At 50.5% G+C, this 27,235-nt stretch overlaps 2 protein-coding genes across 2 annotated transcripts in view; one reads left to right on the top strand and one right to left on the bottom strand.

The window, feature by feature from the left end:
* LOC122394110 (flocculation protein FLO11-like) overlaps positions 1-3,656 on the top strand; it is a 60,523-nt gene extending 56,867 nt beyond the window's left edge. The window contains exons 15-16 of the mRNA XM_043390716.1: positions 1,992-2,190; positions 3,085-3,656. Coding sequence (XP_043246651.1) covers positions 1,992-2,190; positions 3,085-3,225 — 340 coding nt within the window. The 3' untranslated portion in view covers positions 3,226-3,656. The remainder of the gene's footprint in view (positions 1-1,991; positions 2,191-3,084) is intronic.
* Positions 3,657-5,610: 1,954 nt separating this feature from the next.
* On the bottom strand, positions 5,611-24,217 carry LOC122394112. The gene is made up of 7 exons (XM_043390719.1): positions 23,876-24,217; positions 22,579-22,746; positions 13,578-13,719; positions 11,453-11,595; positions 7,378-7,507; positions 7,065-7,179; positions 5,611-6,738 (listed from the first exon to the last, which is right to left on the bottom strand). The coding sequence occupies exons 2-7, from the start codon at positions 22,661-22,663 to the stop codon at positions 6,577-6,579; spliced, it is 777 nt and encodes a 258-aa protein (XP_043246654.1). The 5' UTR covers positions 22,664-22,746; positions 23,876-24,217; the 3' UTR covers positions 5,611-6,576.
* Positions 24,218-27,235: the final 3,018 nt, after the last annotated feature.

Here is a 27,235-nt window from a genome sequence, read left to right as displayed (position 1 = left end):
AATTGTCGGGAGGTTTCGCGTTTTTCCTTTTTCGTTCCTTGCGATTTACCTGCTTGAGTTAGCTAATGTAATAGCACATATTGTATCCCTTTCGCTTGCGTAATGGATTCTGACCTTTGCAGATTACATCTCGCTAAGTGATGCCATAGAAATGCTAGCCGGTTATGCCGGACATCACGCACAGCGCTTGCATGGAGACGGCTCGCTCCCTTGTTGGCCGTTCACTCCAGCGGTGACGGCTATCGGTGTCGCTCCAGCGGCCGACACTAGCTGCCTTCAATTCATCAGCGCACCGGTAATTCAGCGGGAATTTTCCACATCGGCGGCGATGGATAATTTTCCTGTCGGCAGCTGAGAGGCGTGGCTTCCGGCCGATCGGATCATCGGGCGAGCTTCGTCTCATCTCCCGGGTCGAGCGGTGCTTTCAGCGACCGGCTGAGACGAGTTTGATTCCTATCAGTCTCAGCTCTGCCTTCAAATGCTGCCAATGCCCCTAGAATGGGCGCCGGACCTTCTGAATGAGCGCCAATGGCCGATGAATTCCTGGTGCCTCCTCTTCTCCCTCTTTCCCCGTCCAATCATCATCATCAGTGCCCTCGGAGGCCGGTGACTTCCGGCCCTGGTCCGGCTGTTATCGGTTCCTTTTGAGACCAGCTGAGATGTCTGTGGCCGCCCCCCAACTGTGCCTGAAGAGACGGTTACCGTGGTGGCCCGGCCGGGCAGCTGCGTGGAGGGAATGGCCTGTCGGCCAGTGAGAGACCGGCGTGATCCATCGGCGCACCTCACACAGCTGGTGCGGCACACTCAGCGGCGCCCGATCTCAGCGGGACGGCTCACGTCTGGAGATCTTTACTCGTGGGTCGCGCTGAGGGTCGCACAGCCCGCGCAGAGGTCGGCGGTTCGGAGATTGTCCATCCAGCAGGCCCACGTCGAGTAACAAATCGCAGCACCCCGTCAGACATGTTACAAGAGTAATTTCAACAGCCTTCAAACATAGCAACCAATTTAAACTTTTGAGCGGGCGAATTACCCGCCAGACCATCGCGCCAGTTCGAAGTTAGGAAACTCTGCTACGCTAGTACAGTCCACTTCTAAAATGTTTTCTTTGCAGATTGCGTTTCGCTACAAGTATGACACTCACGCAGTAAAACGGTTCATTAAGCAACAGAAATTAAAAAAGAAAAGAAAAATTAGCGTCATCTTGCTTCCTTACGTAACTTTCCAAGCAATCTTCTCTGCCGAGAAGACAGCAGAAAGGGATTGTGTATTTCCTACCACGAATGACTGAAAAAAGCACTGCATTAGGTAGTTTTATCTTTAGGATGCTTGTAGTTTAGGATAATATTAGGATAACTAGCTACTGGTGCTTGAGGTTTATACCTGGAATAAATCTTTCGCCGCACATTTTGTCTGCGATCTTAATTTGTTTTGTTTTGTTGGCTGACACCTCTTGGTCTCTTGAGATTCATTTTAGGGTCATGAGCTGTGAGGATAGGGGTGAGACAATGGACTCAGTCGACCACCGACTGGTGCAGTGTGCCGCATCGGACGGGCTCGTTGGGAGGTGTGTCCCGATGGACAGGTCAACCAGCCACCCAAACGGTCACCACGGAGGGTGCCCCTATTGGAGTTGACCTATCACCAGTTTGTCTGTTGGGATGAGTGTTAGCCCAGACAATGTAGTCTAATCAAAGATGCGAATGGGCTAGTCTTGAGATATTCAGCGTACATACTGTAATGCATGTCCGTACAACTATACAGTTACTTCCAATGGTGTGTCTCGAGTCGTCATCAAAGAATTCAGGGAACGAATCTGCCGCATCGTTCACTATCCATTCATCCGAGTAAACTCGTTCAACATCCATTATTGTCTGAATTGACAATATGCTAGGCAAACTATGCTTTCAGTTGGGTCGACAATCCAGTGCCTGACAGCACAGGTCTCCTATTTGCTCTCCGTTATTACTGTGTATGTGTGTTTGCGCCGGCAGGCGGCCCAAGTGGCTGGACGAGGCGGACGGAGAGAGAGCGGCGGCGGCCCCGCGGAAGCCGCCCTCGCCCAAACCCGACCGGCCGGCCCTGTATCAGGTGGCGCTGGAGAAGAGCCCGCGGCTGTGGGGCGCCACCGACCTGGCCCAGTACCTGAGCACCACCGAGTGCGCCCACCTGGTGCCCAGTCTGCTACAGCAGGTGAGCTAGCCTGGCCCCATGTGTGCCACCCGGCCCCGGGTGAGCTACCCCGGCTCCAGGCGAACCACCCCGGCTCCAGGTGAGCTAGTTAGTCTGGCCCCATGTGTGCCACCCGGCCCCGGGTGAGCTACCCCGGCTCCAGGCGAACCACCCTGGACCCAGGTGAGCTACATGGGATCCATGTGAGCTATTCCGACCCCAGATGAGCTAGCCTGACTCCAAGTGAGCCACCTCGGTCCCATGTGAGTTACTGCAACCTCAAGTGAGTTACTCTGGCCCCAGGCCTCCATAAGACGAGTTGCCACCGCCGAGTTTCCCTGTTTACGTACAGGCCGATGTGTGTGAATTCCTGAAATTCCCCGGTGTGGCCAGAAAAGCCGCTGAATTCCCTGATGGCACCAGAAAAGCCGTTGTCGCAGAGTAAACAGCGCCGCTGCGATGGTGGGAATGACACCACGCAGCGCACCGAAATTCCCGGCCGTGCGGCTGGAAAAACGCAGAGTCTGCCGTCCAGAACCTTCTCTCTCGTGAATTGGCTGCCCTCGAGTAATGGCGTACCTCAGAGATACATCTGTTACAGTTTTGTCATGTTCAGTGCATTGGGAAACAAAAACAGTCCAATTACCACTGAATCCGTGAAGGAAACCATATACCTTACCAGTACCTATTCCTAAAATCACACAAAATACCAAAGCTCCAAACATCAGATACCAAATTGGTATCAGTTTGATTTTAACATAAAAGAAACATGCTCCAAATGACAAGTCTAATACGACGTATGTAACCATTTTCCAGTCGTGCGTACCTGTTTGTATATGTTAATTGTGCGTTTTTCGACGCGTTTTCCCGTGTGTGTGTGCGGTTACCGACATTCTCTCGCTCCTCCGTTGCCAGGAGCTGGACGGCGTGTCGTTCATGCTGCTGACGTGGTCGACGCTGACGGAGGTGCTGCAACTGAGCGAGCGCGACGCGCTGGCGCTCTGCACGCACGTGTCGCGCGTCAAGTACACCTACTTCACGGCGTTTAGCGGGTGAGCGCCGCACTGTGACTGGCTGGTACCGTGTCTCGGTGTCTCCATGGCGTTGTGCGCCCGCCGTGTGGATCTACCATATGGCTGGTAAGCGGAGTCCGCTGCCAGCGCCGCTCGCGTTGCAGGTACGGACGCACGGTTTTTATCTGCCAATCCGGGAACATCTCGGTGAGAAGTCTCCCGAGGGGTTCATCCAAGAGAGTGTACTTTAATAATGTAGTGGCTGTGGTGGAGACGACCCCGGTGCCAAGTCGCCGAGTGCGGCCCCGCGGGCGCCCCACGTGTGCGCTGGCGGCGGGCCAGTGCCCAGTGACTCTCCCCACGGTCCTGTCATGCGCCCCGATCTCATCAAACGTCGAACCAGTGCTGATCATCCTCATCGCGTGCTCATCTGGGACACAGAAATGGCAATAAATACACGTCGACTGAAAAGAATGACAGCTCCTTTTTATATCTCCATCTGACAGAGATTAAGTGAAAAGCTTGCTTTCTCAAAATGGCAGAGATTGTCTTGAAATGGTCTCGAGAATCAGCGTCGCATTTAACTTTGCTCCGCTGCTGTCTGCCGTCGGATAGCATTTGTCATAATATGTCATTTCTCACAGCTGAAGGCTGTGATGTACGGCTTTGTCACAGGTCATATTTCGGGTAGTATTGACCTAGCAATTAGAGCCCAGTCTCCATCCCGCCTCTAACTGTATCTATAAATTCCCGGGCAGCCAGCCTAGCCTATAATTGTTTGCAATTTGACGGGCGGGACTGGGCAATTATTTTTCTGTGACAGCCATGTGCTGATTGGGCTTACGCACTATTGAATCTGATATGCATTAAGCGTGGGGAGAAATGTTTTTCAGGTGTGGTATAACCCCAAAATGGTTTCAATCAGTCGCCCATCAATCAAAAACATCGCTTTTAGTGCATGGAGATTTATTGTTTTCAACAAAATAGCGATATTCGTAACAATTTTTAGACGTAATACGCGCTTTTAACATTTTTTTTTGTCATATCATACGTATATGTTTTGACACAGAACCGGGGGCCATCACTGATTGGAAAGGCTTTACAATTTATCTCGTGAAAATTCCACATCTCATCGACATTGCTAGACGCAGCATGCGAGCGCACAACGCTCAAAAGCTGTGACACAATCCTCCGATACGCTTACCACCGCAGAACGGACGGCGCTTAGTTCATATACGCGTCGCGTCCAGTCCATAGACGCCTCAGCGCTCAGTTCATAAACTCCTTCTCAACCAGCACAGCGCGACGACTGGAGTTCAGACACACCCGCATGTTTGTGTTTCAGGGCCCGTCTCTGTTCGTCTCTTGTCGGCCGGACGCCGTCCTTTATAATGACTGTTGCGTTTCCGGGTCGGAAAGAAGTGAATTATTTGAGTGAGGACTGTAAGACTATGTAAAACAAGTGCGCTCAGTATACTGATGTTTGTATACTCCCCGGCATGTAAACACATCTTATACGTATACACATACATACACTTCGTTCTCAGTTACGCACATAGTTGAGGCAGAAACGCATATACATACAGAGCCGGAATGAACACATGCTTCCGTTTATACCACGTCCGTTTTAGCTGCCAATGTGCCTCGTTCCTGAGGTTGATGAACATGCTCTGTTCTACATTCACATGTCGCCCATCCTTGTACGCCTCGAGCAGGGCGTGTTACACACGTACACAGCTGGCACCAGGGCCAACATTTGACGCACTCACATCAGCACCAATACAGCTATGACCCGAATCGTCCGATCCCATCCACGCACCACACGACGAGCGCCCCCCCCCCCCCCCCGGTCTGAAACCCAATCACCGCTGCTACCGTATGCAGGCTGCTCTCCGACAGCCGGCCGGCGGCGTGACTGAGAGATGTGGCACAGCGCGAACAGACAACACGCGGCTGCTCCGCTGCAGCCGGCGCTCTACACTCCCCTGTGCGGCACAGAGTCAGTGATTTGTCTATATGGGGATGAAGCCCCGCTCGTCGACCTGCCGTCCCTCCCCCTCCCCTCTCTCGGATCCGCTTACAGCCAGTGCGGCAGAGTGCAGCGGCTGTGGCGAACAAACACTTCAGTCCTGGCGCAGCTATGATGTATCAAATTTATCCGATCGGCTTCCACGGCTGACAGAACACGGGAATAAACTTTAAACAATTGTTCGCTTCTTGGTTAAGTAAACGCGTATAAACATAGACCTCTGTATACAGAGATCTATGGCATAAAACAAAACAAAAATAAAAAACCGTAATAGATGTTACATGAAAGGTTAACGAGTTCCGAACCTTTTCATTCGATGTCAGCAGCTCTCGGTAATATAATATCAACCCATCTAAGAAGACGTATGACATAACTCCTTGTATTTTATTTTTAATGTGAGTGCCATCTTCAACTCAAAGTGCTGTAGCCTGTAGGGGTAACGAACAGTTGCATTATTTGATGAATGCTAAAATGGGGGTGCATATTGTCGTCAGATATTTGACCGTTCCTTGAAGCACATATTATCTAGGTGGTTTTATAAACTTCAAATTGATTTCTGAAAGGGACAGTCTATCAAGCTCAATATTAACGCAGTCAGCTTTTGGAGTGGGCATGAGAGTGACGTCAGGCACAGCCCTGCGTCTTCGTGCAGGCATAGGCAGAATTTCGATGCGATTAATGATGCTGTAGAGCGTCACACTTGCTACAAACATCCGTAGTCCGTGACCCAATGAACATCCGTAGTTCGCGCATTCAGTAGCATGAACATGGCAGACGGATGTGTCGGCCAGGGGTTTCACTGTCGCTGACATCGGCACAACCCGACAAATAGTCAGCGGTCTCGGTCGCCGCTGCGGCGTGAACAGCATCGCGCCCATTCCTTACTGTCGCACAGGGGTGTCACCCGTGCACTATTTGATGTTTGCTATTTTGTTACTCTCGTCAAGTCGTAGCCAGACATCCAGCTAACAAAAGAGCACAGTATTCTAGAGCACAGTATTATTCTGACAAAGTTCATGCGCGTATCTTCAAGCTGGTGTTCGTGTCCGTTTTCCTGCATTGATATCCCCGTCGTGGTGATCCTCGTCATGATGTGGGCGACGCCGCCTGTCACGGCTAGGGCACAGGCGCGGGAAAGGACCCGCGGGTGGGATACCGCGCGTGAGATCCAGTCTCGGCGCGGGAAAGAACCATGGTCGGGGTACTGCGCGTGAGATCCAGCCCCGGCGACTGACTGCCGACCGGGCCGTGAACGGTAACCGCGGACGGGCGGCGTTCTGTCCTATACTGTCCCGTCCTGTCCACTCTGTTCTGCCCTGTCCTGTTCGAGCACGCCGTAGAAGCACACGCCCGCAGCGACTTCTATCAGGGACGTTGTGCCCGCTCGGCTGCGCTCAGCAGTAACGACAGCAGCAGGATCGGCAGCATGGAGGCGACCACCATGGTCAGAGACCGTGCGGTCCGGCCCGGCGCCGCCCCGGACCGGGGGCATAGCTCCGAGCCCACGTGGTACGGCTTGCAGGCCGGCTGGAAACAGAGTTCGGTTTGTCATACACTGACACTGGTCGGGCTAGTAAGGCACGGTGACGTGATATCCGAAGCAACATCTGGTCTGACAAGATCTGGTCATTTACAGTTTACACCGTCTGGTTTCAAGGAGAAATGTTAAATGTCATATGTTTTGAAATTATAGAAAGGCTGAGCGTGTCTGTTCAGCATGCTTACATATTGTAAAACAAGTATATCAATGTCTATGTCCATCGATCAATGTGCTCACTAATGACACCACGTTATGCTCGAAGCTACGTGCAATCCGCAGGTATTGCGTGACGCCAGTGCGCAGTCGGCCATACCGTCAGTGTGGCGTCCCCGAAGCGGTCCAGGTACTGGTCGACGAACTCGGCACCCTCGCTGCTGCACAGCGACTGCGACATGGCCCGTGAACAGTTGGTGAACTCGTTGAAAGTACTGCAATCACGGGCACAACACGGAACTGAGCGGCCAGACAGGGGTGCGACCGGACGAGCGCGGGATAAGATCGGAACGGTCGAACTTCAATGAGTTTCTGTTTCAGTGGGCGCCTCTGTTCCAGTGGATTGGACGATGTCGGTTGCAGAGTTTGGTCATGCCATTTTAGCGGTTGCGACACGGACGCTGGCCACTTACCAGCAGACCTGCGGCGATGGGTTACGATCCTCTCCTCGCTCGATGTGCGCCACCAATTTCTTGTAGAGGTGGCCGCAGTAGTTGTAGTCGATGGAGACCAACCGCAGGCACGGCACGTGCTTCAGAAACTCTGTCGGCCAAAATTAATTACGCTGCAGATGGGAAAGAGGTCGGAACATTACATACACTGGCGGTCGCAGCCGCTAGCAAAAGGGGGGGCCAAAGTCACGCTCGCGGGACATAACATTTTCCGTCACCGGGAGGGGGGGGGGGGGGGTGATCGGCTAATTTTTTACGTCCACGAGGCGCCGCACAGTTGGCATTACTTAACCCGCGCCCCACTGGGGGGGGGGCTATTTATAGCCCCCCTCCCGTTTTTCTGCGATAACTTCCAAACCGCTTGACGTATCGACGCCAAACTTTCAGTACCTTCGGCTGCATCAATTTGACACCTTGTGTCAAAATTTTAACTTCGTAGCTACCATAGGTCGGCCGGAAATGACGTCAGAGTGACGTCATGTTCGGCCGATTTCGACGCAAAACATTGAACCACGGCAATCGCTCCCAAGAGCTCAGTTTTTAAGCTACATCCAATTTCTTTGCATGAGAGGACTCAAAATAGACTGCCCTATCAAATTGCTATCTCGGATTTTCGAAATTTTGAAAATTTCGAAAATTTGATATAATAAAATCCAAAATTTATATTTTTACATTTTTTTCAAAAAGTTTTTGACTTTTCGAAAAAACCGGAATATATGTGATAGAACGCATTATTATGACTAGCTCTAGCAAGTTTTAGCTAAATATCTTCAAAAATGGCCAAGTTTTACGCATTATTGCAAATAATTCACAATTATTAATTTTCAAATCAATTTTTCAGCACGTATTTGACATCGTACGCCAATATAAATAGCACCATCGTGTTCCTGAGCTCAAACTGCATCCAATAGACACCTTTTTTGTTGAAAAATTTTAACTTCAAAATTTGACCTTTTTTGACCTGAAAGTGACCTGACCTAAGCTAAATTCGATTCAAAATGACCTCGAATGACACAGACGACATCACATTCGAAATCTCTGGCCTAAATGGACCATAAAACATGTGTCACGTGACCGACGCATGATATAATATTTTCGTGATCTGTGATGACCTGACCTTGACCTGAAAATCAAAGTACAAGTTTGGTACCCTCGGGGTATCTAGAGCATCTGTTCACGAGTGTGTGATCCAAAAATGAGCCTGATCTGACTTGTAAGACGGCGGCCAGAGCCCAAAACGTGAACAAGCAAAATGCTAATAATTTTTACTTTGACCTGACCTGTGACGTCATCGGTGACCTCGAGGTCAATGAAATTAGGTTTCGCGCGACAGTTTTTCCGGGGCTATCAGACGCCGTTTGAATTTTGACGATCGGCCCAGTAGTTTCGGAGTTAGGAGGGGGGGGGCTATGAATAGCCCCCCCCCCCCCCCCAGTAGGGCGTGTTATACGCAGACCCCAGTGGGGCGCGGGTTATGCTTCATCCATCTCATTCTTGCGTGAAATCTTTGAGCTCAATTTAAGGCAAAATCACCAGTTCCATTTACCGTCTCACGGTGTGCCCACCGGTCGGGCCGCTGCACCGTCCATGACGACGGATCGGTGAAGCATAGGTATACTGGAAGGTCAGGCACGCGGATTCATGACCTTACCACTATAAAACAATTCGGAAAAGCACAGATACATCTTGCTAAAAAGTACAGATACCTCTTGCTTTGAACAAGCATGTGAAACCCAGAGAGCATTTTTAGACTATGACATTTACTCATATAGGTACCTAGTTGTGTGGCGGCGGGAGAGAGTAGGTACACCGGCCTCTGGAGACCCCCACAGGTTCCGAGCTTTCAGAATTGGCATCTGAGGGCCGCGCGCGACTCCTGCGGGGCTTCGCAACGGCTCTGTTGGGGCTCACTCAACCTGCCTAGTCCTACTGCTAAAAAGACTGGCCCTGAGCCCTAAGGACTTCATCAGTCTCTGCCAGCCCCAGGACCCACACCGGCTCATGGGGTCCCGACCTCGAAATATGAGGGAATCAGCGCGGGACCATCAGGACGTAAAGCAATCTCGATCAGGACCAACGTAAGGCTGTGCCGGAGACTGCGTGAGCCCTCTGATCTTAAGAAACCCACCCATGTATGTTTTCATGTAGAGGCTAGTTTAGGGCCCTCAGAGACCAGTACAGGGCCTGCAAACTACAAAGGCCAGTAGTTTGAGACCATCAGAGACCGAGTTGGGCTCTCAGAAGCTAATGTGGGTCCTTACTCATTACAGGCCAGCATGGGCCCTCAGAGGTCAGCGTGGGGCCCTTAAAGACCGGCATGAGCCGTCGTTGGACCCCAGAGGCCAGCAGAGGGCCCTCAAAGGCCATTGGCCAAGATGGGCCCTCCTCAGAGGCCAATGCAGACCCTTAGAGGCCGGCATCGGGTCTTCAGCAGCCAGTGCGGGGCCCTTATTGGCACCTAAAGGTTCGTCTTGGGACACCAGAGACAGAAATAAGGCCACCGGAGACCGGTGTGAGACCCTCAGACGCCGGTTGGGACCACTGAGGCCGGTTAGGGGCCCTCATAGGCCAGATGTGGGGCCTCAGAGGTTGATGTAGGCTCTTAGCGGTCAACGTAGGCGCTTGACCGCCACTGAAGTTCCCTCAGAGGTCAGTGTAGGACGTTCAAAGACCGGTGTGGAAGCTATATTAATAGCTGGGCGTGGGTTTTTTAGCCTCGTGACGATCGAATAATTGCCAGGGCCCCATACACCTATATGGGGGCCCATTGGTTGTTTGAGGGGGGGGGGGGGGGAAATGATATGATGGCCCCCTTTATTGACCTTTGGGGGCATGGCCCTGATGCCCCCCCCCCCCCGGCCCCCGCGACCGCCACTGTGTACACATTACACACATGCCTCTGAGATTACATACTAGCTCATGCAAACTCTATGCAGGCCCCGGAGGTCCCACGCTAATCCTTAAGAAACCAAGCCGGCATACGGCGTCACCACCGGGCTTCTGAGGTGCACAGCACCAACCCATGAGGTCTTACTTTAGTGTCTTGGAGCCAATCTCCTTTAGCAGGGCCCACCCGCCACTGCCGAAGAGGGTCTCAGACTCTCATGCCAGCCATTGCTGAATGCTGGGCCTACGAGAGCCTCAAGTAAACCCACGCTGATATTCCATATAAGATCCGGCCATACTCGTGAACCGGTGCCAGCGACGCTGACCGCCAAATTGACAGAATGCGAAACTGAGCCCACTCATGAGTGAAATTTACGTCCTTTGATGGCGCAAGAAAGAAAATGAAACATACGAAAAGCTTTTCTAGGACTTTTGTTCGATCTGAAAGGTGGGGCCAAAAGATAGTATGGCCCCACCTTTCAGCACCAAAGGGGGGGCCATGGCCCCCGTGGCCCCCCCCCCCCCCCCTGCGACCGCCAGTGATTACATACACACGAAACCGCGCCTTTTAATGAATGCACTTGGCAAGAGTTGTCACTTGTCTAATGTGACCTTTCAGTGGCAATGACAACGGTTTTAAATGCATATTTTAGCTGACATGTATTGCATTCACAAGTGAAATGCCACTCCGGTCAAAATAAATGGACCACCCGTTTCCACAAGGAATTTCAGGGCACTTCGTTCCCGTTGAAAATAATGGTCCCGCCCTGAACGCGATCGGGACGGGTCCTTATCGATATGTGCTCGTCTCTCATAGTCGTGTCGTCTGGTGCCGACGGCCCGGTCAAACGTCGAGTACCCGGGCTCGCCAGCGGCCGTTCGGAGCGGCCACTCCATCTGATGGGCCGGCCGAGAGCCGCCTCAGTCGAGCGCGCTCCCTGGCCTGCCCGCGTCCGTCTCCGGAGCGGCCCTCCGACCGCGCCCCATCACACCAGACGGGACGCCGTTTGTCATACCTACCAGTTGCCGAGCGGGCCGCTCGCTGGGTGCTCGGTACTGAATGGGGCTGTCTCGGCACAGCGCTCTGCCAGCTGGTGGATTTCAGCGGCTCCCCACACCCCGCCCCATCCGGTGGCCGCTGCGTACTCACGGTCCTGAAACTCGCCCGGCTGACAGAGCGAGTCCATCAGACCGCTGGTCGAGGAGACCGTCTTGGTGAACTGCTCGCGCTCGGCTTTTGTCGAGCACGAACTGATGTAGTCGGAGACGCACTTCATAGCCTCCTGGATCCGCCTGTCGGCCACAGTCACAATCAGTTGTCAGCCATGTCTTGGAAACCGACAGTCTGACAGTTTGAGAGACAACTGGGGAAGACACGCGTCTGACAGACTGGTCGGTGGGGGTGGTAACGTTTGCCGTTTTGGCAAAAAGAGGTCGGTGACGTGCCCGCTGTAAACATACCGGGTATCTGACATCGAGGGACAACCTCTACTTCAGGTTGGGACCATTTCGCGGCGCTGAGTTAGTCCAGCGACACGCGGCGCTGGGAGCTGGTTCGGCGCCTCTCTGAGCTGGTCCAGCGACTCACTGAGTTGGTCCGACAGCTCTGTGAACTGGTCCGACGGCCCTGAGCGTTGGTCCGGCGTTCCTGTCAGTCGGTCCCGCGAAGCTGTTAGCTCGTCCGTCGACCAATGCCGACCCCGGGGCGCGGGGCGCGACTGTCGCCGGCCGACTGTCAAATGGACCACTCTGCCGGCGGCTATCAGCCCTGCCGAGCACGACCGCCACGGTGGCCCGCAATATGTCTCGAACGTCCTCTCTCGCTGCCGCCCGGAGACGAGATTGCCGCGGCCGAATTGTCGGCGACGTTTTTATTCGATGGGGCAGATAAAGAGCTGCCCAGCCATCAGATGCTGTATCTGTGGTGTGAACCAAACTCAGAATATTTACGGCTTATTTTACAAAGGTGGCCTTTTCAACGACACGCAGCTTTCCTGTCGCTGCGAAGTTTCATCGCTACGCATTTGCTTCCCACTTCGTGTCGCTATTAAGTTAATTGATATTCAGCTAGTTGGCATTCAAGCGCTCGAACTCGTACAACTAATACCTACCAGTCGCCGTATTTCGGCCTACATCTCACATTCAACAGGAAACATCTCAGTTCGACTCGAGGGAGGACAAACAGCATCCAATGCCCCGTGGCGTTCAATGATTGCAAAGTCACGAATGCGTCAACTCTGTTGAACTCCGGCTTAATTTTGTTAGACGACGCCGAGCGTACCTAATGTTTTTGTGTGGGGCTGTAGCCGGTCGGGAGCAAAATAGAAAAAAAGGATTGAGCCGAGTATAAAACCGAGGGGTTGAGCGATCCTGTAAGTACAATGCAGGTTTGCACATAACAATATACCTAACAAAACTGAGAGCCACCATTTACTTATCTACCTCGGGACTTGCCTGCCGGGCCCAGACCCCATAATGGTATATAGGGCCTTGCCCATAATGGCCTCAAACCAGTAATTAGACCAATCGCCAGATCAGGCCAGATTCCAGAATCAGTGTCTGCGGGTCAGTCTTAATTCAGCCTCTGACTAGTGACCAGTCAGAGGTCTTTCCAGTCCCTCAGATTAGCCTGTAGACGTTTTAGACTGATTCCAAACTAACCTCAGACTGATCCTAGACTGATCTCAGACCAATCCAGACTTGGGCGATCCACCCGGCGTGCAGTCACGGGTCGGCCGGGCGGCCGGGATGGCGCCATATGGCCGCCTGCGACCCGGGGCGGGGGCGGGGGCGGGGACCGTATCACCAGCGGCGACCGCAGCGGACGCCGGATGCGTCAGCCAGCCGTCAGACGGAGCTTAGATGACCCTGGACGGGATACCGCCGCCGCGCCGGCCGGTCGACTGAGGCGTCGGTCGTGCTGGTCACGGGCCGTCCCTTTTCAAATCTTACACTGCTGTTGCCTCAGCTGCTCGTCAGCTTGCACTGACTGGTCACTAGTGCGTCAAAACTAAACTAAACACTAACTAATACACAGTTCATGCAGTAACAACTGACGGGGGGTGACCAGAAAAGAAAACTGCACGGACGCTGGACACGGGTTTATTCAATTTACCCTCGGACAAGTGCACCTTATCCGATATGGGCCGCTGGTTGCTAACGTGCCCCGCTGAAGCGTCGCTAATGGGACCACTATCGGCAGGCCCAGCGAAGCATGTTAAAACTAAAGCGGATCGGCGCCGATAGGACGCCTCCGCCGCTCGTTTGAGCCTCACCGGCACGTGTCCAGCAGAGTGCTGTTGGTGGCGTGAGCGATCACGTTGTTGTTGGCCTGCTCGAGCAGCGTGTCGACACAGGGCTTCACGGTGGCCAGGGCGCAGTCGCGCTGTTCGCCCTCCGTGCCGGCTGCCGGAGCCGCTGAAACAGCACGCAGCTCACTTAGATTGGATCCGCCTCTCTCCTCGATTGAAAAAGGACGCGCACAGTAAAGAATTGTAACGTGCTGAAAGAACCTGTCGAAAACGAAAGATTGAAAACAAACAAATGAAGTGAGTTACAGAATAGTTATTGACAAACTGTCACCCCGGTAAGATAACGAAACTATAAATGGAAGGGCAACATGCGGTTAAAACGTGCTGGAATTCCATTCTAGCTACCGGTAACGTTATAAGTTATTAGATAGGCAAGAATTAGTTAGCCGTCTGACAATCGCATCCCTTTTAAATTATGTTGGAATTCAGCAAGATGTGATTCATCATTCAATCGCTATTTGTGTACATTTTTTATGTGTTGATGATCAAATAACCGTTAGATTCTAAAAATATATTTTCGTCGCTTCATCTCTTACGGCACTCGTTAAAATGAATTAATTATCAATAATTTGTTCCAGTCGCTGCGTCTTGTGTGCGAAGCAACACGCTCGTTTTACCACCAAACTAAAGCAGAATTAGTGGTGAAACGACAAGTGGTTTAGAAGAACTTCTCCCCTTGTCTGGAGCTTATGTGCTTAGTGCTGAGTGTCGTTAGGTCTGGTGAGAGTTAACAGTAGTTCGGAGCTGAGATTAGACTGTGAACTGCGTCGCAAAATTACCCACATGAATAGTTGCAACAGCCTGAGGTATACAAATGTAAACAAGTCGAGTAGGTAGGTATATGTGAAGGATGCTGTCTACAACAGGAATATGGCAGGTCATAAATTTTTCACCATTTTAACAGATGCGAAACTAACGATGGCAGTACCTACACATTACGGAAATTTTACCCACCCCAACATCTGAAAGCCAAGATAGTTCGCAGAGGTCATATCATGAAGCCAATATCGGCCACTCCCTTCAAATCTATTCAGGAGGATATTTTGGTGGGCGAACCGAGCATCCGCAAATACCAATGAGCTCCGCATATCATCAGGCCCGGCACGGAGCTCTCACTCGAATTCGATTATGCGGGACGAACGATTGAATACGGCACGTGCCACGACTTGCGTCACGCCGAAATGCAAGGCCCTGTGGCCCTGAAATGGAACATTGCATTCATTGCATTCATTGCATCGATTGCATCATACACCGCTCCAGCCAAGGCAGTATATGCTCCAGCATTCAGTCGTTTCTTGCAAGGTACAGGCTTCGCGGACTTTAGCGGTAGGTTTTGCACCTATAAAATTTAGTCAGGCCATCTAACTGGCCAACTCGTGCCATCTAAGGTCTGACGATGTGATCGACTTGTTGGTTCACAAACCGGCCATGGTCCTGTAAAATGGCTTCATCGTAGATCGATTAGTTTCTGAGATATAACCGGAAATGTAAAAGTGCAAAACCTACCGCTTAATCTCGCGAGAGCCGTACCTCGTGCCATATGATTTTGAAACTTTCAAACGAAACATAAACAATAAACATCACCAGAGGCCTCTTGCACCAAAATCCTCTTGCACCAATGCTTGGATTATTTTGCATCGTATACCCAGTCCAAGTCTCAAATGTAACAATTTGCGTGCAAAATTTAGCAAGCACATGTAGGATTATGCATTGGGCTATTGCAAACAAATCTACCACCGTTAGATTAGCTTATTCTGAAACCGGTTTTTCGATTTTACCGAGCTAGGTAGTTTGGTGCAAGAGGCCTGCAGATTTTCTAAAATCGGACTCAAAATATAAGATTACTCATCGGAAAATACTGCGGGCCGGGTGATTGTCTTCAAACGCGTAGTATTTTCTTTTCTGACTTGTATTAAATATATTTCAAATAGATACGATTCTTGACCACGTAGAATGAAGGACAAAGAAAATGTTATACTCAAATAAATGGTATTTGCCGTTAGGACGAAATGACCGCATACCTTTATCTACAGGCGATATAAGTTCTAACGTCTACATAGTCGGGGTTCTTCACTTCTGTTGCTGCCTAAATCGTCTCTAATACCGCCCCAATCACCTCTGATGCTGTCCTGATTACGCCTAACGCTCTCCGACTGTTACCATCTCTCTCCGAAAACCTGACCACCGGTCTCGGTCGGTCCGGCCGTCAGTGGTCACTGGTCACTCTTACGACTGTCGACCAAAGCTCCCTGAGGCCAACTTGGCCGCCCGGCAACTGGAACGCCTATTTATGAAGCTCATCACCGGCGACCGGTTGGCGTGGGCAGATCGGTGGCCGTCGACCGCGATCGCAGCTGAACGGCTCGTAACTGTCCGTCTCGGGAGTCGACCCTTGAGCTCCACCATTGGCCGAACTGGTAAGCGCCCGTCCCGGAGTCCAGCTCTATGGCCCAGTAACCGCTCTTCCCGGGAGGTGAACTCCTCCAATGTGAGTGTTCCGTATATGCTCATCGTGATGGTCAGACATCCCTATGACCGACTTGCAAGCGTCTGCCTCTGGGCTGACATTTTTGTATGACCATTGACCATTGACCAGCTTCACTCTGCCTTTTTCGCTTTGATCCCGAGTGAGGACAACGCTCGAAATATTAATGTCATTTTATTTACTTTAATTTTTACAGATTCGCGAAAATACGGATATAAACTGGACGATCTTTCTATGACCAGTAGACGCCGGAAAAGCCTCCGACCGGCCTCTGGAGTCGAGCTATTACGACGGGACCGGTCGCCCATGGCCGTGAGGCTCGGTGACAAACTGCAAATAGCTGGCGGGTATTTGTCACTTGGCGAGGGTCGGGTCGACTGACGAACCTCTCCTCTGCCGCCGAGAGGCACTCCGGGGCGGTGTAGCACCCGGCCGAGTGTCCGCGAGTGCCGCGGCACCCGGCCGTAGAGGGAGATTTGGCCCGGTCTGATGGATATTGCCGAGCTAAGGATCAACATCAAGTGGCGTCCCTGTCATAATACCGACAGCGCGCGTCTCCTATAGTACGGCCCGTTATAGATGATAGTACTCGGCCGCCTTACGGACGCCGATGGACCGGCCACCTAAAGACCGCCGCTCAATCCCGCATCAGGTGATCAGAAAGGATAACTCCGATTTATTACGAACGGCATAAAGCTGGCCTTTATTATGTGTGTGGGTGGGGTGGGGGTGGGGCAGAACGCTGCTTTATCTAACGGAAACCTTGGATGCAGTTTTGATGTACATATATCGGCTCAATTTTTACCTTACTTAATACCATATGTTCACCAAAAACCGTCGTGATGACATAAAATTGATAAAGAACTAAATTCTGTCCTAGGAAGGACTAAACAAATCCTTCCTTCTCATTTCTTAGGTATACCTTCAGTCAGTACAAATATTAAAAACTTCAGACATCTCACGCTTAGTAAACACATTTTGGAGTAGGGTTATGTCAGAGGCACGACAAGAATAGACTTGGAGGCGCGTTTAACTGCAGCCAACCATTGAAGATATATTGCATTCAGGTATAGGCTGTAGCAAGGCCGTATATAAGGGCTGTAGTGTAAAAGTCATCTTGTAGGCGGCTAACTATATTTTTCAGTTTTTCATTTGAAGTTTTGTTCATGCAGTTGTGACAATCGTCAATGAATGGTAAGACGCCCGAGCTCGGCTATGTCGCGGTAGACAGGCATTCGCAGGCACTGCGGCACAGCATGCATCAGGCGCTCGGTTAGCAGAGCCATCTAGTGAGCGTTTTTGAACATACGTGTGCTGCGGCACAGTATACCTACCTCTACTGATTCAGGTTTCGACTGTCGCCGCTTGGACGGCAAACACTAACATGTATATTACACACAATATGTTCGCATTGCATATATTTGTCGAAAAATAATCACGGACAAGCTTACGGAACACGGATGAAGTAACCACCGTCTGTCTAGGGCCAAACAAAGTACGCAAAATCGAAATATAACGGTGTGGCAGATACTCGTAGAAACGGACGCAATTTCACGCAGCTCAGCTCAGGTTCAGTCCGACTCGTGCCGTAAAAGTCGTAGTATCCATCGATACCGATTCCGCGTACCGGTGACAGCCACGCAACTAATTGCGTCCGGCGCCGCGTGACCGGCGCCGTCCCCGTTCGGAGTAATTACGGGCGGCGTCTGGCGCGCGGCACTGGCGCATTAGGGTCACTCTGGACGACGGCAGAGCAGTAAACACGTGCCGAGGGGCCCGGTACGCCGGCCGGGGGACCGATCACACGGAGACTGACCACACGGGGGCGGCTGGTGCCTGGTACTTACCACCCACCCAATTCATGCCACTCAGCCGCCTCCCCCCCCCTCACCGATTGCACGCACACGCCACCTCGAGGTACACAGCTGAGACATGTGTGTCAACAGTGACTGCCAGTAGGTCAGCTCGCTGTCCAGGCATGAAAGTAACAAAGGTCAGGTGCAAGGTCGTCAGGTGCATCTATCGCTTTCGAAAAAAAACTCCGTTTGTAAGGTTTAAGTGCTGAGTGTGCGTTTTTTTGTATACCTTCTACACCCGAACCGTAAATTGAAGATAGCCTTCTGATGAAATATCTCCAAAGCTTGATATATTCATAGGTTTGAACGATTGAGCGCGAATGCTGTCCAATATATCGGAAAATCTTTCAATGGATATGATCGACCCGAACCGACCCGGCTGTGGCGACGGTTTTCGCACCAGGGGTGGATCCAGCCGATCCGTTTGGGGAGGGCAAAAGTTTAGCCGACCATCGGCGACCCCGACCCACCACCGCGCCAGTGACCAAGTTACTTCACAACGCCAGTTACACTTTCTTGCCGTAAGATGGTGTAAAATGTCTTATGTTAACCCGTGCCAGCCGCGCTGGGGCTCCTGGATTTTCACGCCCCTGGGGGATGATTGAACACCCATATCCCTTCTAACTCGGCTCCTGGACCACGTAGCAACACGCGGTAGGCGGCGTTTGAAAGAGTGTCAAGACCTATCCGTGCTTCTATCCTCAAGATACTGAAATCCTTCTCCTCCACGCCACAACCCCCTTCCGGGCTGGACAGGCAACTTTATCTCATGCGGGCTGCTCCCTTGGAGCGGCACCGCTGCTCCCGAGGGAGCGCACCCCATAGCCGGGTGCAGTGAGTGCCTTGGGGCTGGGTGGCCTGTCCTCTGGACGGGCTCAGCCCCGGCGACTCACTAGGGTGCCTGCCCAGACCAATGTCTCCCCCTAAATCCTATCATCCTTCCGGCTCTGCAATGGTCTTGTCGACCGAAAGGGCCTAACCCAACAAAACAAAAACAAAAACAGAGTGTCAAACATAATGACCAAATTACCCCAGTCACTTTTAAGGTCAGGTCAGATGTCAGATCACCAGAGCCCATCAAAGGCCAAATCCCGATAATATTTAGGTCCAGTTTTGACAATTTTTGAAGAACTGGCGTATAACTCGGAAACGAATAGTATAGAGCGCCCCAGAAAAGCTAATTTGATAGCACTGTTACTGCTCTTTCTGGATAATTCGCTCAGATTGGACCTAAGATCAACGGTATAGCCTCCAGGGGAAACTGCCATAATATATACTATTTTTACGGGAACGGATTTTCTGCGATAACTTTTGAATCAAAGTCAAACCTTGTGCGATCTTACTTTTACCGGCATCGTGTTCCTCTCGCGAAGACGCGTCGAATGAGTTATAATTTGATCTTAAAAAGTGAACTTACAACTTTGACATTTGGTCAAGTCATGACCATGGAAAAGGTCGTGTTGCATATCAGTCGATCCGTATCGTAAAGCTGAACACATCTAAGGTGTTTCTATTGCTCTAGAATGCCTCCAGCAGAAGTTATCAGCGAATTGCTGCAACTATTGCATATCTTTCGAGACCTGAGATGACCTCAGGGACATAAGGAGGGGTCACGGGTGCTATTTTCCGGTTCACTGTGTGCTGTTTAGGTTGTAACTCGGTATTGTTAAGAGTGACGTTTCTTATAAATTTAGCACTCGAATGTTTGAAAGGGCGGATTGACGGGAGCCGGAGCCTACGCTAAGCAGAGCTTGTTGCGTAGAGCCCGACCCCTACCGTCCGATCGCGTAATTCCGGGTGACAGGAGAATTTAGTTGAACGTTTAACAATGCCAATGTTTAACGTGCCCTTCAAAGCCGGACACGGCCTGTCCCACTCCTGACTTTGACTGGCTGCGGCTGCTCCCACCAACCTCAGACCATCCCCGTCAGGAGTCTCAAATATCGAGCGCCGGAGCGACTCAAACCCGGGCTCTCACTACCGGGAGTCCCATGCATTGCTTTACCAACTGAGCTACCGGACAGGAGGTTTGCCCCCAAAAAAGGTGCCTTTCAATTTTCTCTTATTGACTTATAGTGGAGAGGTTGCAAAAATGACCTAGCCATAGGTCATCGATATAAAAATCATGTGACTAACATTTTGTACACAGGTACTGTTACCCTTATTAACTGCTGAAAGTTTCAAAGCGATCCGTCACTCGGTTTAGCTATGGCAAGCATTGGAAATGTTTTTAGGTTATGTCACTTGACGTGCAGCTATAGTGACTTCGTGACCTTGAGAGACCTTGGTCTGACATTTTCAGAACATATGCAAAAATAGGTATAAAATGGCGGCTAGGCACGTCGCCGTTTTTTTACGCGGAACGCTCCACAGCAATGAGGCTCCCAACAAATGACAAAACTGTGGATTGCTTAGGTAATTTCGAATATAGGGTGGTGGGCGTCTTACCCGACTGGGCATCTTGCCCCGTGTTACCCCACGGCCCACACCATGGCCATTGGCCACACTGCATATGCTTATGCATGCATTCAGTTCAGGGGGTTCAATCTAATATCAGCATATCGACCCAAAATATCAGCAGCAAGTGGCCAGCTCCTTCCTTCGGAATGGCCGTCACGGACAGAAGCCCTGCTTTTTGTCCATATAGGCATCGACGCCGTATTAGATTTGCTCATCGCTACATGCTTTGGGAGGGGCAAAAAGATAGTCTTGCCCACACGATTTGGCTTTCGGGAGGGCAAATGCCCATTTTGCCCTCCCCTGGATCCGCCACTGTTTCGCACGGAGCTTCTGCTATGCAACCATGCGTGGTTGATAAATCCAAGGCCGCATTGTGTTATATTCGTGCGTTGCCGTAATTTACTGTCGCGTAAATCAGCCTATCCTTTTTACCCAGACTATCTCTTTGAGCCCGGTGAATGATTTCGCACACTGCTGTCACCAGGGATGCGGAGCCGGAGCCGGAGTCGGAGCCGGAGCCGCCGGAGCCGACATATTTTGCCCGGAGCCGGAGCCGGAGCCGGAGCCGTGAAACAATATAGCCCGGAGCCGGAGCCGGAGCCGGAGCCGCCAAAAAAGGGGGCGACTCCGGCTCCTTTTTATTTTTTGAAGAGGAAAAAAAATAATTGACCTAGTTCGGTTTGACAGTACAAGGCAGTAAAACATATGGTACTTTACTTACGTCATGGGCCATCAAGTGAATGAAAAAAAGCCGAATATCCCCAGTATCCCACAGTAGGTACGCAATCAACTTCTTGTCTGCTCCTCCCCCCCCCCCCCCCCACGTCTACTGCATCCCCAGAACATGAGGACCGGTCATCAGGTGACGGCCATTGTTTTCAAGCCAGTGGCAGTGGACTGCGACTCCCAGCACCGTCTCTTCCCCTCCCCCCCCCCCCCACTCCCACCCCCCAATGCAGCCGAGACTGGTGTCAGCTTACGATGGTTCAGTGAACTCCAATTCGCGGCGACTGCGTTTCCAATGCCATCGCTTCCTAGTCCTTTGTTCTGCCAGTTCTCTCCAAGGCCCTATATACCAGGTAGGGTCGTCCGGCGATTCTACCTGATCGTGACGTCAGCTCGTGACGTCATCTGGGGGCAAGTCTTGAAGTCCCGTTTAAGTCCTATGCAAATGGGCGATTTTTGAAGCGCTGTAGAACAAACTCTGCTAAAGCTAGCACAAAACTAAGTGCATCATCGGAAAGCCGAGACATTTTTCTTCGAATTATCTAAGAAGCGTTTTTCACTAAACCCATTAGTTTTTCCAAAAATGCGTAAAAAACCCCCATGCCTCCGCAGCCCCCCTTCCGCCGGCCGCCACGCCGCCGCGGTAGTGTAGTGGTTAGGATGCTTGCGCCGTAATCCAAAGATCGTGCGTTCGAATCTAGGCGCGGGTCGTACTTAAATCGAAATTGCAAGCAGAATATGTGTTTTTTCTTGATAAATCACTTATAATACAGCTAACCGTTCATAAAACTATCGATAACAATTGACTGAAACCCGAAATATAGAATACATTCTGTTAAAACAAATTCAAATATGGCGGCCGTTGCGCCAGGCTCCGCCCCCGACTCCGCCCCTTCGTGTGACGTCATCTGTGCACTTGGACACACAGGGAGATAGGGGACGACATGGGCCTGGTTCTCTCCGAGGTGCGTTTGCGCGGGGACGCGGTGAGCCGGTCATGGCAAAGAGTAACGCGTATAACCAATCCAATTTTTCTTCCACTCGTATTTAATTGATTGCATAGGGGATGTACTGAGTCGGAGCCGGAGCCGCCGGAGCCGGAGCCGCCGGAGCCGGACCATTTTACTCGGAGCCGGAGCCGGAGCCGGAGCCACCACAACATTTCACCCGGAGCCGGAGCCGGAGCCGGAGTCGATTTTTTCCTCCGGAGCCGGAGCCGGAGCCGGAGCCGTCTGAAATTTCCACGGCTCCGCATCCCTGGCTGTCACTGCACAGCGTGTGTCGCGCGTAGTGCATCAGGAGTAAAGATGAAAAATTTGAGCGTGAGCGTTTTCAGCCGAAAATGTTCCCGCGTAGCTTTTTGAACTAAAATAAAATGAACCGAGATGACAAAATTGAAGAAAAAAATGCGTTTCACCTCAAGTATTGGCGAACTTACCGAGCAGAAGTAGAGTGATGACTCCAACTGACCGTCTTGAGAGCGTCAGTGGCTGGGCGCCCTCGGCCTTGGATCGCGAGATCATTAGGCAGATCTAATTTGCTGATCTTAGGCACTGACTGCACCGCCACACAGCAAGGGATGATCCTTCTCGATGTTTGTCACCGACTGTAAAAAGAACACACAAGTCAATGTCGATCGTGCCTGTATTTTTATCTAAATCCGAGAAAATTAGGCAGACAGAAGATTTGTGAAACCATAGCCACAACCCTATGCTTCGCAATGCACCTGTGCTGCTTCAGCTCATAATCTAAACCTTCAATTATTCAATTTAGAGAAATCGAAGGCAAATGTGTAGATAATTATGCTAAGTTTTATAAAGTTGTCGCGTTTTTTTTGTAATCCTACGAGATCCTTTTATAATTATTTCAAACCAAATTGTAAGCAGAATGAGGCATAGCGTTGCCATCCACATTATACAGGGTGTCCCGAAAAAAGTTTACTCAAAGAATCCTAAACACTGCAAATTTTATTCAACTTATCTGAAACTTCTACGGTACTATAACAATGCAATTAGAATTAAGTGGAAAAAGTTTCAGGCGAATGGGCTGTGTTTGGCCGGAATGGCGTCACCTCAAAAATATCATACGGTTTTAGCGCCGAATCAAGGGAATTCAGCTCCACCGTGATTAGCGGCTGTATTTGACCCGCATAACGATTCGCAAGCCGCATAGAAGCAAAATGCGTGTCCAGAAATGTTGTAATGCTCATCGGAGATCAGATTTTCAGTCAAGCTTGTCAGTAAGGTAGCAATGTCGGGTACGAATGAAGGAAAAACTGCCAAGAAACCTTTAGCCAAAGCGCACCAACAAGTAATGGATTCACGACTGCCTGAACACTGAACAAATGTGGACAAAATTTTAAGCACCTGAGGCACTGAAGCACAGTGAAGCACTGCTGCAAAGCACTGCTAATGTATCGCTTTTGTTTGCTTTACACTGAAGCATGGGGTGGGTGGTTACTGGTTATCCTCGGAAAAACTGTTGACTGTGTTTGTTGGATTATTTATGCATGCACAAAATCGTTGTTTTAAGCGTTTTTTTCATTTTTTAATGAACCAATTTTGCTACATGTTACGCTATTTACTTTTCAATGTCTTGGGATAGCGCAGTGTGACAATGAAGCGGATTGATGCATTGATGCTAAGTAAAATTTTTATTGAAGTTTTCGTCGTGGGTGAACTTTTTCGGGACACCCTGTACATATAATGGTCTTCGCATGCACAACGTAGACCTACCGTGCCGTTGTCATGTCGAGCTGCAGTATCGCGTGGCTCTCCATCCACCGTGAGACGTGCGTTCACCGTCCGTCACCGACCCTCCCCTCCGTCCCCACGGTAGCGCGCTCCGGCAGCCACTGAGAGCGGTCCGCCGCCGCCGCCGCCGCAGGCACCAGGCGTCATCCCCCCCCCCCATCGAGCCGCGCACCGCGCCGGCTTCCCCCCCCCCCCCTCGGCGACATCGCGACGACAGGGACAGGGACGGGGGCGTGGGCGTGAGAGCTTTATGCAATTGAGTGGGAACGATTTTTTGTTTTGCTTAAAGGGACCCTCCCGGCTCCCACCTTCAAAAAAGTTAATGAAATGGCATGAAAGTGATGTCGCTCGGTTCAGAAAGAGCGAAAACGAATATCTACCAAATTTCATGGAGAAATATTCACCGGTTTTCTATTGTGGGTGAGACGCGTAGCTCGACGGCGCGCGTCTAAGTGATGGATCACATTCAGTTATAATTTGCTGAAGACGGTCAGCAGCCATAAATGTATATCGAATGGAATCAGTGGCTGACGAGGCCCGGATGAATGTAGTGAACGATCATCTTGTGTGGCTGATGATGGAAAAATATACACTATACACAAACCGACATGAAAACTCTTCATTGGCCTGGTTAGCAGTTGAGTTACGTAAAACAAAGAAAGATCGTTGCGAAAAAAAAAACATCAGTTTACCCGTTACAGCATTTAGGTAACAAACACTGCATGCAATCAACTGCACCAACACTGTGTTATCACACGCACACCAATGCTCTGTGGAACTCTGGGTGGACGGTGCACCATGCTACCGAGCAGGCATGGGCAGTTGATGGCGTCCCGTATCCACTCGACTTATATGACAAGCCGGCGTTCGCAGGCGTACGACCGTCCTCAGTCTTCGACTCCTGGCCGCTGTGGATGGAGGATTGATGGATTAATTAAAGGGACCCTCCCACCTTCAAAAAAGTTAATGAATAGGCATGAAAGTGATGTCGCTCGGTTCAGAAAGAGCAAAAACGAATATCTACCAAATTTCATCGAAAAATATTCACCGGCTTTCAAGATATTATACTTTTACTTTTGTTTACTTTTTGGGATCTCCGCTGTTCCTAGCGACTTTATTTGAAAGTGCGGCTCTTGTTGCGCGCAAAGCAGCATATACCACCGCGTGCCACCAAACGTTTTAGTAAAATATTTAAAATCGTTTGATCTGCGGTGACGTCGCACATTCAGAGGGGGCATTCTAATGCATTAACCCCTCTGAATCCAAAGTGCTGCAACTTTGAAGTTAGATATTTTCGATTTGAGGCATTTTTCGATGTAGTGAGTGCTCAAACCGGTAAGTGCAAGCCAGGGACCCATTTTTTTTTTGCTATCTCAATTCAAAACTAATGTTAGGTGGGATGGTCACTTTAACCTCATCTAGAAGGGTGGCTTAGCCCATTATTGCCTCCAGAATGAAATATCAAATCTGTCTAGCGATAACAGCCATCGACTTATAGGGCGGACAATGCCATTATTCGCACGGTAGCTCTTGAGCGCCTGACACGTTTGATTTGAAACGGTTCTAGAATGGTTAGAGCCAAGATGGTGAAATTTTTGACACCAAGGAACTGATTCATTTTTTTCTCTGTATACACTTTTTTTGGTTGTGTCAAATTCTGCACTTGCGGGCATGGAGCATCTCTGCTTCATTTCGGGCTACGACCGGCATTGTGCTAAGAAAACGTGTGAAGGGTCAGTGACTCAGTTGCTCGGTGCAAAAACTAGTATTTTAACCTCAGGTTATTGTTGAGCGGCCCACGCTGCGCACTGCTCAGCTTCGTGTCGGGCTTCTGATAATGGCGTCGGGCCGTTCAAAACCCATGCCTACCGCCGTTCAAAGTTGCGTAAGTCGTAACTGTGCTATTATGAGCGATTGCTAAGCGGGGCCTTTCATAGAAACAACCCGTGCTGCTATTATCCTGAGCAGCGTCGCTGGTGTCGCTCATCCGCCGCCAGCGACAGCTATTCCCGTCTGGACTGACTTGCAACAGCGGCCGTCCCAGGAGACCCTCTCTAACAGCGGCCAGTCTGTCATAACTGCGCAGGCGGGGCTGGTGCTGTTGCTTCACCGCTCTTCAATTACTTCCCCATTGGCCGTTGGCACAGTCGGTCGAGGTAGTTTGGCAGTGAATGACAAGTTTGCTGGCGCGGTTCTCACTCGAAAGGGCCGTGCTATCCACCCGCGATCGCTAAATCTACGTGCGAGATATTTTGATCTGCCTTGTTCTTATCACTTAAGACGTGAAATCTGAAAAACGTCATTTTTCATTTACCTATAGGTAACTGTTCAGGATTTTTATAGTTAAGAGACAGAGCAATCTATCATCGCATTTTGTCTTCAAATAAAACTGGTTTCCATAATTTATATATGTATCTCTACCAACATGTACGCGTGACTGAAAGGTCATAAGTTTAAAAAGATGTAATTATAACGTCGCTCAGCCACTTCGTACTCTATACGAAGTGTATAGTGTATACTATAGTGTACTATAGTGTACTATAGTGTATATTGAAGTGTATACTATTCGTACTCTCTACTCTCAGGGTGTTTCACTAAAAGTGTCAAAAAGTAAATGCTTATTAAAGATATATAAAATACGCAAAGCACGTAGTTGCGCACGTAGCTTTGTTGCAAATTTTTGGACATTTATGCTTTGGCCACTCAAGATATATTTTACACTCATGCGGAGCGAGGGCAGGTGGCCAAAGTTACTAGTCGTTTTTGTTCCTTATGCAGAACAAGAACAGGTTATTTACACCGCAACAGGAGGGGTGGATTACACTTACATTTGGTGCTATTAGAAACATTGAAACCGTACGCCGACTTTTCAAGAAACGTTTCACTCTCTCACCTCGCTACAACCCAAATTATAAAAGTTTCACAGGGCTTCTTGAGAGGTTTAAAAGGGTTCCTTTGATGCCGGTTCCAGTCCAAAAAAGGCGGGTCGCCCCCACCTCTCGGCGGAAATCGTTGAAAAGGTCAGGGTCTTTTTTAGGGCCTTAAGATCAAAAGAAGCTGATTTCAAAATCAGAAATAGCCAAGCCCCCAAGTTATCAAAACAACCACTGTAACGGCTGTAGCCACCAAGAACTGGCTGGACCAAAAGTTCCCGGGCCGAATAATCAGCTGCCTCACCGCCCGCCCCTGGTCAGCGCGAGGCCCCGATCTGTCACCGCTTTACTTCTGGTTTTGGTCAGTAGCTTTCGCAGAGCTGAGGAAGACTCAAGTCGCATCACTTTGGGAGCTGAAGAGCACAATGCAAGGCTTTGCCGACAGTCTGCACGCTGAAGATGAAAACGG

Source organism: Amphibalanus amphitrite, unplaced genomic scaffold (assembly GCF_019059575.1).
Source record: "Amphibalanus amphitrite isolate SeventyFive unplaced genomic scaffold, NRLGWU_Aamphi_draft 000574F_arrow, whole genome shotgun sequence".
Taxonomy (NCBI): Eukaryota; Metazoa; Arthropoda; class Thecostraca; order Balanomorpha; family Balanidae; genus Amphibalanus; species Amphibalanus amphitrite.
This window is presented reverse-complemented; position numbering and strand designations above follow the sequence as displayed.

Bases quoted from the DNA above. Each gene is read 5' to 3' on its own strand.
- LOC122394112 (XM_043390719.1), bottom strand. From the start codon at position 22,663: ATGATCTCGCGATCCAAGGCCGAGGGCGCCCAGCCACTGACGCTCTCA. The intron at 11,596-13,577 runs GTGAGGCTCAAA...TGTGGCCGACAG, and splicing joins ACTCTGCTGGACACGTGCCG to GCGGATCCAGGAGGCTATGA. The intron at 6,739-7,064 runs GTATGGCCGACT...CTCTGTTTCCAG, and splicing joins TCGGGGACGCCACACTGACG to CCGGCCTGCAAGCCGTACCA.